Here is a 12144-nt window from a genome sequence, read left to right on the forward strand (position 1 = left end):
GCAGGCCTGGCTGAAGTGGCTGCACCGTCTCCCCGAGACAGACGTCTCGTCTCAGTGGAAACTAGCAGCACGTGGAGTGTGAAACCTCCGCTCTCCTCCGCTTACTTAGAACAACTTACCAGGGACCAGCAGATGGCGTAGGGGTCATGTCACTGGATTCCCATGTCCCAGAGTCCCAAGAGAAGAATGGAGAAGGGACTGTGGCATGGCAATCCCCCCTGGGGGGATGTTCACTTTCTGTCTCTGGTGAGCGCACGTGCCCTATAGCAAAAATCTCTCAAAAAAAAAAAACAACTCACCAGCCAGGTGTGGTGGTGCATGCTTAGCCTCCTCCTTACTAACTGAAGCAGGAGGATCAGTAGTTCAAGGCCAGCCTGGACAACACAGCAAGACTGTCTCTTGAAAAAGGAAAAAAAAGATTCAGGGGCTAGGTGGTGATGCTGTGCTCTGTGAGGTTAACCCCATGGGAGGGTTCCGGTTCATGTCGAGTGACCTCTCTGAGTATCAGGTATGTGTGCACCCACAATCCAAAGTTAGCTGCAGCTAGGGGTGGACTGTGGCATCAGGACCCTGCTGGGGGTGCTGGCTCTGTTTCAGTCTCATGAAAGAAAAGAAATAAGCTTAAAAAAATGAAGAAAGAAATGACCGAGGGGGAGGGGGGGGACCAGCAGTTGGCGTAACGCGTACGTCACTGGACTCCCATGTAGCTGACCACGGTTCGTGTCCCAGACCCGGTGGCTTAAATTCACGCCGGGTGTGTGTCCGTGCGTGCCCAAGATCCCAAGGAGGAGAATGGAGAAGGGATTGCGGCGTGGCCATCCCCCCTGGGGGATGATTTCTTACTTTGTCTCTCTGTGTGTCTCTGTCTGTCTGGTGAGCGCACGCGCCCTATAGCAAAAACCTCTCCCCCCCAAAAAAGAAACGACCAGGGGGCTGGCAGGTGGCATGTTGGTTGAGGTGCAGAACTCTGATGGGCCAATTGCAGTTCGAGTCCCATACCTGGTGGCTTGCTTTCTCACTTTCCCTCTCTCTCTCTCTGGTCAAACTAAAAATAAATGAGTAAGTAAAAATAAATAAATATATATTTTTAAAAAAAAAAAAAAAGGAAAAGAAATGAGCAGGATAGTTGTGCTATACTGCCCCATTATGGCTAGAGGACAGAAGCCCAACAGATCACCCTATGTGAAAATGGAAGAATGCAGGTGACAAGGCTTGTTCCTAGCACGCATTCAGGCTCAGTCTCACCGAGGCGGCGCTCTTTCCTGGCTTCTCCTTGCTGTGGGGGCAGCTCCATTCAAAGAGCAATCCCCTCCAGGAGCAAGAGGACAGCAGCCCCCAGGTTCAAAAGGCCCATGAGGCAAGACACCGCCTCCTGCAGCGGCAGAAGCAAACCCACCCTGGGTTAGCTGACTAGTCTGTCTAAAGCTCCAGACCTAGGATCCCCCCGAAGGCGTGGCCTGGAGGCCGCAGGGCCAATCCCTGGAGGAGGCGTGGCCTCCAGGGGCGGGCCTAAGGTCCCATCCTGAGCTGAGAACTAAATTTGCACAGGGAGTGTTTCATGGGGGGAAAATGTGTGCAGTTACTAAAATACTGGGTAACAGATCTGTGAGCCCAACACACACACACATTACTAGATGCTGGTCAGTTACTTTGTTTCTTTTTAAACGAAAGGTCAACAGTAGAGACCACTGGAGCAAGGTGCTGGCAACAGAGTAGGGATATACCTTCTGCTTCCCGCCATTCCTTAACACTGACGCTTGTTTTTCGAGTTCGATCATGCCTTATTTTACATTTCTTAAAATTACAGTTAAGGGTTTTTTTCTCCAAAGAATTTTACTTCTTCAAAATGACATCTGAATACAAACTCTTACCAGAGTAGGCTCCAACACGTGGACAGCAAAATCAGACATTAGCAATAGCGCATCATATTAGTACCGTACAAAAACACCACAAATTTAGGCACTTTATCAAAACAAAGATGTTTAGAGATAAATGAGGTGATCTACTCTTCTACTGCACCCTGCATAGTTTTATCCATCTTAAAAACTGTCCCCTTCAATGGAATATATAAATCCTTGACACCATGACTCTTTCCTAAGTAAGGAAACAAGACAGATCTCTGAATTTCACAGGCCACAGCAAAGCTGGCCAACACCATAGTTCTCCTTAACTGACCAGTACAATCGAGTCCAAGGAACTTCTTAGGATGTCCAAGAGACATCATTTCCTGTTCTCTGCATTTCCTGGGTAGATTGTGAATCTACACGCCCTGGCTTCCCGACACCTGGCATACAGGTATAAGAGCAACCTGCAGGGCTCCCATAGTATTTTTTTACATTCTCAGGAATTAAAAAAAAAAAAAAAATGATGCTTGTGGCACAAAGAGTCTGACTCAAGAGTTTGAAAAGCTTGTTTGATTAGAAATTGCTGTCCTTTTAAGTCAACAGAAAATAAAAAGCAGACGCGGAAGATAAAAAGCACCAACAGGAGCAGGTGCGACAACGAGGAGAGTGGTACCCTGGCAGTGGACGAGTCACCAAATTCAAACGGGAAAAAGCGACGTGGTCAAGTTTCCATGGAAGGTGATTTCATAGCAAAAGTGATACTGTCCAGTATTAAGCAGAAAACCGAGGTCTTTCTACTTGAAGCCTTTAGAACAACAATTCTTATGCTGACCACAAACTGGTCACATGGCAGACCCTTTCTAGAAGAAACTAGAATGTCATCCAGTGTGCGGTTTCCTGCTCCTGCCCCCGCTCCACGAGGCAGCAAGGAGTTCTCTGTGTCCCACGCCTGCTCCTCACAGAACGCCGGGGCTGCCCCTTCACAGGTCTTCTCTCTTATTTCCGGCTCGATTGTCTTCCTTGGAAGCCCGAGATTTTGTATCTCCTTCCTTCTTCTTTTTGCCCTTCTCTTGCTTGGTTTTGTTTTTCTCTTTGCTTCCCCCTCCTTTGCCAGGATACACCTGTCCCTCCAGAGTCACATCGGCACACCTGTCTTGACTGACCAAAAAGTCCTTGATCTCCCAGGCGTAGCTGCCGTCGCGAAGCATGAAGATAGCGCGGTCTGATCCCACGATGAACCTTGGCAGAGAGAGGCAGTCACACGGTTGGCACGGACTAGTTAGTAGGGAGCTAACGGGTCAGAGCGATCGGGTGCCACTTAACCAGAAAAAGTAGGTCATTTCAGATTCTACGTGAACGCAGAACAAAACTCTCCAAGGCCTACCAGCTATTGGCATCTAGTGTTTAAAAATATTGGCTCGCCGAACTATTAATATTACACATCCAGCTCAGACCAAAATAGAAACACCCTGGATGTTCCTCTGGGGAGGAAGTGGGTGCTGGAGAAGCGCATTAGGAACAGCTCCTTAGGGTGGCTCGAGCTGCGGTGGGCAGGGCAGAGCAGGGCAGGGCGTTCAGAGCACTTTCACATCCTGAAGTGTACGGTTACAGTTCTGTTGGCCTGAAGTCTTCTGCTGATAAAGGCTAAAACCCACAGGCTTTGAGTGGGCATGGGAAGAGGACGCTAAAGGCCTCCAGAGGATGCTACTAGACAGGAGGCCCACCCCAGCTGTTAAAAGCAAGCCGTGCAGCTCACCTACACACGATGGTGCCCAAGGGGCAAAGAGGAGGAGGATGGAGTCTGGGTGGACCGCTGGTGTGGCTAGCAGGCACGATTTTCTGTTCACGAGGGGCTGGACCACATCACCTTTCAGCTCATAAGGTTCCCACCACTGCAGTGAGACCAGCGATACCTTTGGACCAGTCCCTGCCAAGACTTGTTCTCGTCAAGTATCTAAGCTAAGGAGGCTCTGTGCTGGCCTAGACACTCTCTGGGTACTCCTTCCATTTCATTACTTTGATATTTCCTAAACTAAGATATCTTGAAGGCCCAAATTCCACAACTGCTGTTGTGGGGGAGATAAAGCAGAGTCCTTAAAACTGAGCCCCAGGGTCATACTGAGCTACGTCAACTACCCCCTTCATGGTAAATTAGTTTCTGTTAATAGCATGGTTCCAGTGGGCAGAAACTTCTAGAAGAAGCAACTTGTCAAGCTGCAACTAATCTGTCCCCCAGACAGACTAAACTCTACAACTTTCTACTTGGATACGATGAAAGCTAAAGATGCAGAGAGAGAGAACTTCAGGATCAAAACAAACCAACTTACTGGCTTTGCCCAATAACGAACGCTCTTCTCTAAAGACAAACACTTAGACACACAAATAAATTTAAAAGAAATTCTGCCAGGAAAAGTCCCGAGCCCCGAGGAAGTCCTGTTGGGGCGGACACCCTGCTGCAGCCTCAGAAGCAGCCCCGGCAGTGCCTGATGTCCCCGCAGGTGGCTGGGACCTTACCTCTGGACGTCGTAGTTGGCGTTGAAAAGACTGCCCTGCCAGAGGCTCGTGATTTCCTCCGTCTCCTTCTCCGTGGGGCTTCCCGACACTGTAACGAACATCATCAGGGTCTTCCCTTTCTTGGTCATCTTCAGTATGCTTTCGGGCTTGCCCGGGTCTATCTGGGAGAAGTCGACGGGCGCTGGGGGTCTCTTGTGCTCCGGAAGGTCTCCTTCTTCTATGTCATCGTCTTTCTATCAAGACAGGGGAAAAGCATCCAATGTAGGGACAGAGACTTGTCTTCCAACTGGTCTGGGCAGAAACATCTGCAGGGACCAGCGGCTGGCGTGGCAGTTAAGGCGCTGGACTCCCACATGGCAGCTCGCTTTCTCCATTTCTCCTTCTCTGGAGAAAGGAAAGAGGCGACTGTGGTGTGACCATGCCCCCTTAGGGTGTTTATTCCCCCTCTCCCTTCTGGGAGCATGGTCTACCTCTGGCAAATCTTAAAAAAAAAAAAAAAAAGTACATTAGTTGCAGGGAATTGTCCTATTTTTGTCACTGGGTAATCTAATCTCCATAACTTTCTCTAAACTAAAACAATCCTCCTTAGCCCACAGCAGGGCTGGGACCACTCCCCTAACCCCAGTCCCAGCCCTGCCTCTAGGCCAGTCCTGCGTTTCAAGTGGTTTCATCTCTTCTCTGTTCTAAGTCCACAGCTATGAAGCTGAGCTCCCCTTTTCTGCAAATCCTGTTCCTCCCGGGGTCCCCAATATTATTACTACATCTGCCGAGTGGGTTCTGTGTCCCCCAGCATTTTACAGAGGTTATCTCCACCTTCAGAACCGGGTGTCAGCATTGGATCTAACACAGTGGAAGGCTTCCTCACCTTCTCTCCACACCGCTGTGGGGAAGGAGTGGGGGTGTGGATTTAGACATCAACCCTGGGGGGGTCGAAATTCTCCCACAGAGTAGCCACAGAGATAGATACGTTCTCCCATAGGAAAAGCACTGCAGCTGGGCCTGGGTGCTCAATCTGGAGTGTCCACAAACACTAGCTCCTTTAATTTGCAGGGCCCTTTGGAAAATGGGACACGACCTGCCTCTATAGAACCGTGAAATGAGGGTCACTTGGCTACCCAGGGAAAAAGCTCAATTCAGACCTCTGCGCTTTCACTGTATTATTCTGTCACTGTCCTGTTCATATCATTGACCAACACCCACGGCCTGAGAAGAACATACAATCGCTCTTCTTCCTCCTGCAGCTTCTGGCTTCCTCAGAACCTCACTGTGCTTCATTTGCACCTCTGTTTACCGGTGTGTGGCAGCCTATGAAAATGGCTTAAAGAACCGGCTCTGAAGTCATCTGAAGCTCAGCTCACGGGCTGTGTGACTAGGAAAATGACATCTCTGGGCCTCGATGTCACCATCTGTAACAAACACAGGGATAAGTACCTCCCTGGCCAATGTACCATCAGAATTACATGAGAATTCATTGAATGTCTTTGGCTCTGCAAATTCCAAGCTCATCCATCCTAAACTTTGCTCACTGATAAATGACACTCCTTATCCCAAAATCTCCAACAGCTAGCGCATCCCCTCCAGGGCACCTTTCAAAGCCATTTAAAAGTACACCTACGGAAGACAATGCACTAACTAGGGGAAATGCTTAATAGCCACCAAACGAAAAAGAGGAGCACCTCTCACCCCACTGCTCTCCTCACCCACTCCCCCACAATCAAAACACTTCCAGGAGGCACACACACCAAATTGAAGTCTGAAATGCCACCAATTTACAAGACAGAACTATGAAAGCTTAGGCATTCCTCTTGACAGTCACACAACTCACCCCGAAACAAAGGGGGGGACTGAAGAAATGGTTTCAGGAGCTAAGTGGCAAAGGTCTCTTTCCCCGTTTTCAGGGCTCCCTGCTCATGGGGAATCAACGCAGAAGCGACCAGGCATTGAAGGGAAAGCAGGGCTGAATAGTGAACGGCAGACCCGTGATGGGAGTGCCCCTAGAAACGGTGGCCGTGGAAGAGGGCACTTGGAAGAGGGGCCTGGGGAGGAGGTCGGAAAAGGCAAGGAGGCTCAGCTGTGGCTGTCAGTACGGACTCGTGACACGGGACAAAGTTAGGAGGCCAGAAGATCCCGACCCAGGGGTAGAAGGGTCCCGGGACAGAGCAGGTCAGGGGTCAGAGGAAAGCGGCCCGCGATCGGAGCCGGTAGGGTGTACGCGCGCCGCGGACCTCCCACTGCTCCAGAAGCCGCGCCATGTCTGCATCGTTGTAATCGCGAATGTCCTTCTTCTTCTTCTGGGGTGGTGGGGTGGCCTCGCTGGGCATCCCGGCTGAGCCCTCGGCCGCGTCGGCCCCAGGCGGCAGGAGCAGTAGCTGCAGCAAGTCAGAGGCACAAAGCAGGACCACGGCCACCCGCACCCAGGAGGCCGCCATCTTCGTCGCGTAGCGCCGCGCCGCCGCCACCGAGTGACTTGCGCGAGCCACCGGGCTCCGCCTCCAGACCACGTGAGTCTCCGCGGGCCCCGTGGCTCCACCTCCTTGCCTCCCTGGCCTATCAGGCCCCGCCCCATCGATTTCCTCCAGACCCCACCTCCGGAAGCCCCGCCCCTTCCATTTTAGCTCCGCCCCGCGCTGCGGGCACCGTCCCTTGGGCTGTTTAACCCATCCTTGGGTCCCTGAACTGCTCTTTTAAGCTTTCTTTAAATGGCCGACTTTTTTCTTTGGAACTCACAGGCCAGGTCCAAACATTGCCTCCGGGCCTCCAGAAACCGCCAGAGTCCCGCGAGGCCTCAGTTCCTAGCGTGTGAAAAGATTTGGAGCTGGAAGTTTTGGAGACTGTCTTAGCTCTAAGAGACCCCACCTTGTCTTCTGCAGTTTCCTTTGAGAACAGCCCGTTAGAAGTTAGTGGCAGAGCAACTTTTTTCAGAAGATCATAAATAGATCGGCCTAAGGCTTTCCTGCTCATTGGAGAGGATTCAGTTCAACCGGCTGTCATTATAATTTAATCTCCTCGAATCAAAAGACTTTAAAAAAATTACTGTTTATTATTATTATTTTAAAATGGCTTCTTGGGCCAACAGGTGGCGTGATGGTTAAGGTGCTGGATCCCACATAGCCAGCTCTACGTTTCAAGTCCTGGACCTGGTGGCTTGAAAAACACACCAGGTATGTGCATGTACCCAAAATCACAGAATAGTGAGGGGACTGCTAGGTGGTCATCTCCCCTGGCGGGGGGGGGTAGATTTCTCACTTTCCCTCTGTCTCTCTCCACCAAAAACAAAGAAACAAAAATAATCAATCTTCCACTGGAGTGGTGGTTGATAGTCTGTATATTCCCACAGGCCTCAATATGCAAACATGCTATAACATTTCCTATTGACATTGAGCAGAAACAACTCCTATGAAAGAAAGGATTTTTTTTTTTCCTTTTCTTTTCTGAAAGCATCGGGGAAATGTCATAAGCTTTCTCCCTAGAGCACATTACTCCACCCAGTGGCTTGCTGCCCTGTCCTGGTGCAGTCATGCTAAAAAAAACATGCACAGCTGTGGCCGATCATGTGCTCCGTTGGGAGGGGTCACTCTGGTCATTCATTTTGCCAGCTGCCAAGTGAAGGTGCAGAAGTGCTGGGATTCTTGGCTCACACAGTCTGGAGAGAATGAAAGTCATTTAGTGTTTGGAAATGGTTGGGATTGTGTAAAAAGTTCCAGGGCTACTGAGTTTCATTGAAGGACGAAATCAATTCAGCTTACAGTCCACTGATGTGAAAACATCTGGACCTGCTGCATTTTTCAACATTTTGATATGTGAGACTTATCTTGGTCTTTGGAACTGCATACCGTTCAACTCTGGAGAAACTGATTTACTAATGCCCTACTGTTAACCAAGAACCAGGTGAGTCACTGATGCGACGATTATATAATACATGCATAGAGATATATAATAAGTCCTTGCTCTTAGAGCTTTTGGACTTGCAGAGATGAACAACTTTGCAGCACAATTTAACACAGATTACAGGAGGATACAGACTGAAGGGATGATGTGATGATGATAAGAATATTCCTACTTTAAATAAGAGGAAACCCTGGCTCAGGAATGACCCGATTCGTCTGCAGTCACATACAGGGTCAGGGCAAGAATCGGAACCCAGACGTATACTAGAAAAAGCAGCTCCGACTTCCTGGTGTCTGTCTGCCATAGCACCATCTGGATCCATCAGTGAGACACTCGGGAGAGTTAAACTGGGAGCCATATGGAAAACAAATTGAAGAGTCTGGAGCCAAGAGCACTCAGACGAGCTGAGACGCTGCACCAGGTCTGAACCAGGTCACGGCCTCAGCGAAGCCGCTAGCCTCTCACTGCCCTAGGGTTAATCCAAATGCCACCAGTACAGACAGTAAAACTGAATCTCCGATCTAATGAGTGTCCCGCCTTGAGTTTATTCAGGCTTGTGTCACTCCACAACACAGAAGGGTGACACTTGAGTCTCTAGCAGTAATTGGGATCAGGCAGGGGTGGTATTCAAAATACTGAAAGCCTGGAGTGGCATAGTTACCAGCTGAGCAGAACCGAGCCGATGACACCGCGAGTTCAGCTCTTACGGTGTCAAACATATGCCCTAATGACTGTACCATGGAAGGATCTAAGAAAAGGGGATTAGGGGTCTAGTGCTCTTCTCCATGAATCTGGAAAATAAGCCAAAGGTCAGTAGCCAGTAGGGAAACGGGATGCAGAATTTGTTAATCTGTGCAAGCAACCTTCCCCTCCATGTAGTGAACTGTTGGAGGGAAATCCTGATCTCTCAGATGGCAGGGCCTGAATGTTAGGTGTTCCTGCCACAGTACAAGTGGTCTGGCCACACCGGCCTCCCGCACACACCCAGCCTCAGGTGGAGAGAGAGAGCACAGGAAGAGGAGTGGAAGGCAGGGTGAGGGGGAGATGGGACTGACTGGTGACTGACTGCTGGGCGAGGTCCTGCCCAGGTGTTCTTACTGAATAGGCCCAAAATATACTAGAGCAAGAGGTCACGCCAGGGACGGGGAACGACCTGCTCCACAGTGACCCTGCTCCTTAATGCACCCATCCCCTGCGGTGTTGAGTGAATCAGGGGAAAGGACGGAGCCAAATACATTTTCCAGATATAAATTCCTCTCCTTTAGAAAAGATACTGCAAGGGGAGTAGTAATCAGTGATATTTGGACCTGTGTGAGAAGGATGGCCTGAGAATTAACTGGCCCGTTTGTGAGCACAAAAACAAAACACAGGGACACTACTCCAAAAAAATACGTATACACAATAGGGCAGAGGATGCCCCTAACTGACCACCAGGTGGCACTGCAGCTCAAACGCAGCTCAGTGGTTGGTCCAAATCTGGGGTGCAGTGTGAAAGTTAGGTATGCAAAAGCAGAGGAAGGAAATAAATTCTGACACCTGCTACAATATTGATGAACTCTGAAGACATTATGCTAAGTAAAATAAGCCAGACACGAAGGACATACACTGCATGAGTCCACTTCCGTGAGGTACCCATGGTAGACACATTCCTAGAGGTGGTGGCCAGCATAAGGCCTGGCTCACAGCAGGTGCCCAGGGGCCCAGTGTTTGTGGGGTGAACAAACCGTAGCAGAAAGTACAGATGGACCTAAAGGAAGGTATAGGTACTACCTGAATAGTTCAGGAGGAACTGCCCTACCTGAAAACGGAAGTAAGGAAGGCCAAAACAACCCTACCAATTTCCCCCTTTTTGAAAAAGAATTATTTTTATTTAACTTTGTTTATTATTATTTTCCAGTTTTTTGATCAGAAAGAGACAGAGAGAGAGGGAAAGCGACAAAGCAAGCCCCCAGGTCCGGGACTTGAACTGCGATCAGCCATGTGGGAGTCCAGCACCTTTAACCACCACACCACCTGCTGGCCCCAATCCTAAGAATTTTTAAAGCTAAAACCAAAGAGCGTGAGAAACTCTGTAACATAGTTCACTGTTGGGTAGGAGTCTTCCAGCCACTGCAAACGCCACACTGCAGAGCCAGCCAGTGGCATGGTGGTTGGAGTAGCTGGGTCCTACAAGGGGACCCAGGCATGCCTGTGTGCCCAGAGTCCCGAGAAGGGAACACAGCAGAAGGAATCGCGGCATGGCTACCCCCTTGAGGGGTGCTTCCTCACTCCCTCTCTCTGTCTCTGTCTCTTTCTGGCAATCCACCCTTTAACAAAACTTAAAAAAAAAAATCAGACTGTAAATGTCAAGAAAACAGGACCCCATTGGTGCCAAGTGGCATTGGAAAAAACAATCTGACTCTCACAAGGTTTTTTTTTGTTTATTTTTTTTTAAGTAAAGGGGGCATAGAAGAAAGAATTTGACTTCTTATAGTCATTTTATGGAGCGAAGAAGGCCCAGCGTGGTATTCCTGTGCTACTACGGAAAGAACCTGATTCGCTCAACTGTTTCTCCCCGCAGAAAAGTAAAGGCCACCAAGGCTATAGGGCTGTTGCCCGCTAAGAAATCCCTGCCTTTCTTCACTCCAGCCTGCACAGTAAGTGGGTTCCTCCCGATTCTAGAAGCTATCTAAGGACACTCTCGGTTCTAAGTAGGGTGACTATCCATCCAGGTTTGTACCTTTTGTGCCTGGTTAATTTATTAATAGCATGTGTCACAGAGCACGCTCAAATCTGGGTTTGGATGATAAATTGCAGCGTCATCCACGCTGTAAGTTAACATTTATAACTGGCTGCAAAAAAGTGGCCTGGGGTTGCAGGAAAGGCGAGAAGAACAAACATATCCGTTGGGTGAGCACACCCAGCTTGTGCAGGGCCGGGCACCGGGCACCGTGAGGGCCTGTTTCGGGACTCAGAGGTGGGGCACTTTGGCTGGGAGGAAGCCCAGGTGTGTCAACCACTTCCTGAAACTAGGTCTGGGGGGGAAAAAAGAAGTTGGGGTGGGGTGGGCAGCCCTTTGCTGTCTTTCTTTTCCTGGGAACTCATTTTAGGCATCAGGCCATCAGTTTCCTTAGCGAGAAGACTGGGGTGACAGTGTTCGCCTCCAAAGCCTTGTCTCTCTTACACGGTGGCCACTGTTACTCCATTGTACAGGAGAAGAAATCGCGACAAGAGGGCAGACTGCACCGGTCCGGGAGCGCAAAAGGATGCTGACAGCTACTGCTGATGAGCTAAGTACACTCGCTCAGGGCACTGTATCTGATTTCGAGATGGGAGAACACACCGGCCAGATAACCTGCACAAAGGCACACGACTCGTAAATGGAGGGGACACGACTGAGTGCGGGAAGTCGGCTCAAAGCCTGCACCCCAACTGCATCAAGTGTACTGGGTTAGAGGGCAAGCTCGGCTCGCAGCGCTCGGGACTCCATATCCAGAGGTCCCCTCGTTTTTCCATTATCCCGTGCACGGCCCTGTCGCAAACCCAGCGCAACAAAGACTAGGGGGAGAGGTTGGAAAATCACTCCAGTCCCACTGGCCAAGACGACCGGCCCCTAGCAAACCACCAGGGGAGGGCCTCGAGCGGCCCCTTCGGCCCAGAAAACAGGTCACCTTTCAGACTTGCTCCCTTGGCCGGAGGGAGCGTGGAGACCCCGAGTCTGAGAGCTTACGTAAGGCAAACTGGCGGCTGCGCCCCGCTGTCCCCAGAGTGAGCGCAGAGCCCTGGCCCTGGCCAGGCCCGAGGCCGCCCCGGTCCTCCGGGCCGGGGACCTGGGGGGAGGCCTGGGACCACCGGCGGGCGCCGGCAGCGTCCGCGTCCGCGTAGGGCGGCGGCGTCCTCCCGCAGCCACCAGCTTCCC

At 50.4% G+C, this 12144-nt stretch overlaps 1 protein-coding gene across 1 annotated transcript; it reads right to left on the bottom strand.

Annotated features, from left to right (window-relative positions):
* Positions 1-1641: 1641 nt before the first annotated feature.
* On the bottom strand, positions 1642-6844 carry MESD (mesoderm development LRP chaperone). Its single transcript, XM_006142646.3, has 3 exons — positions 6584-6844; positions 4359-4591; positions 1642-3083 (listed from the first exon to the last, which is right to left on the bottom strand). Exons 1-3 carry the CDS (start codon positions 6785-6787, stop codon positions 2825-2827), a joined length of 696 nt encoding a protein of 231 aa, XP_006142708.1. The 5' UTR covers positions 6788-6844; the 3' UTR covers positions 1642-2824.
* Positions 6845-12144: the final 5300 nt, after the last annotated feature.

This window comes from Tupaia chinensis, unplaced genomic scaffold (genome assembly GCF_000334495.1).
Source record: "Tupaia chinensis unplaced genomic scaffold, TupChi_1.0 Scaffold000078_1, whole genome shotgun sequence".
Taxonomy (NCBI): Eukaryota; Metazoa; Chordata; class Mammalia; order Scandentia; family Tupaiidae; genus Tupaia; species Tupaia belangeri.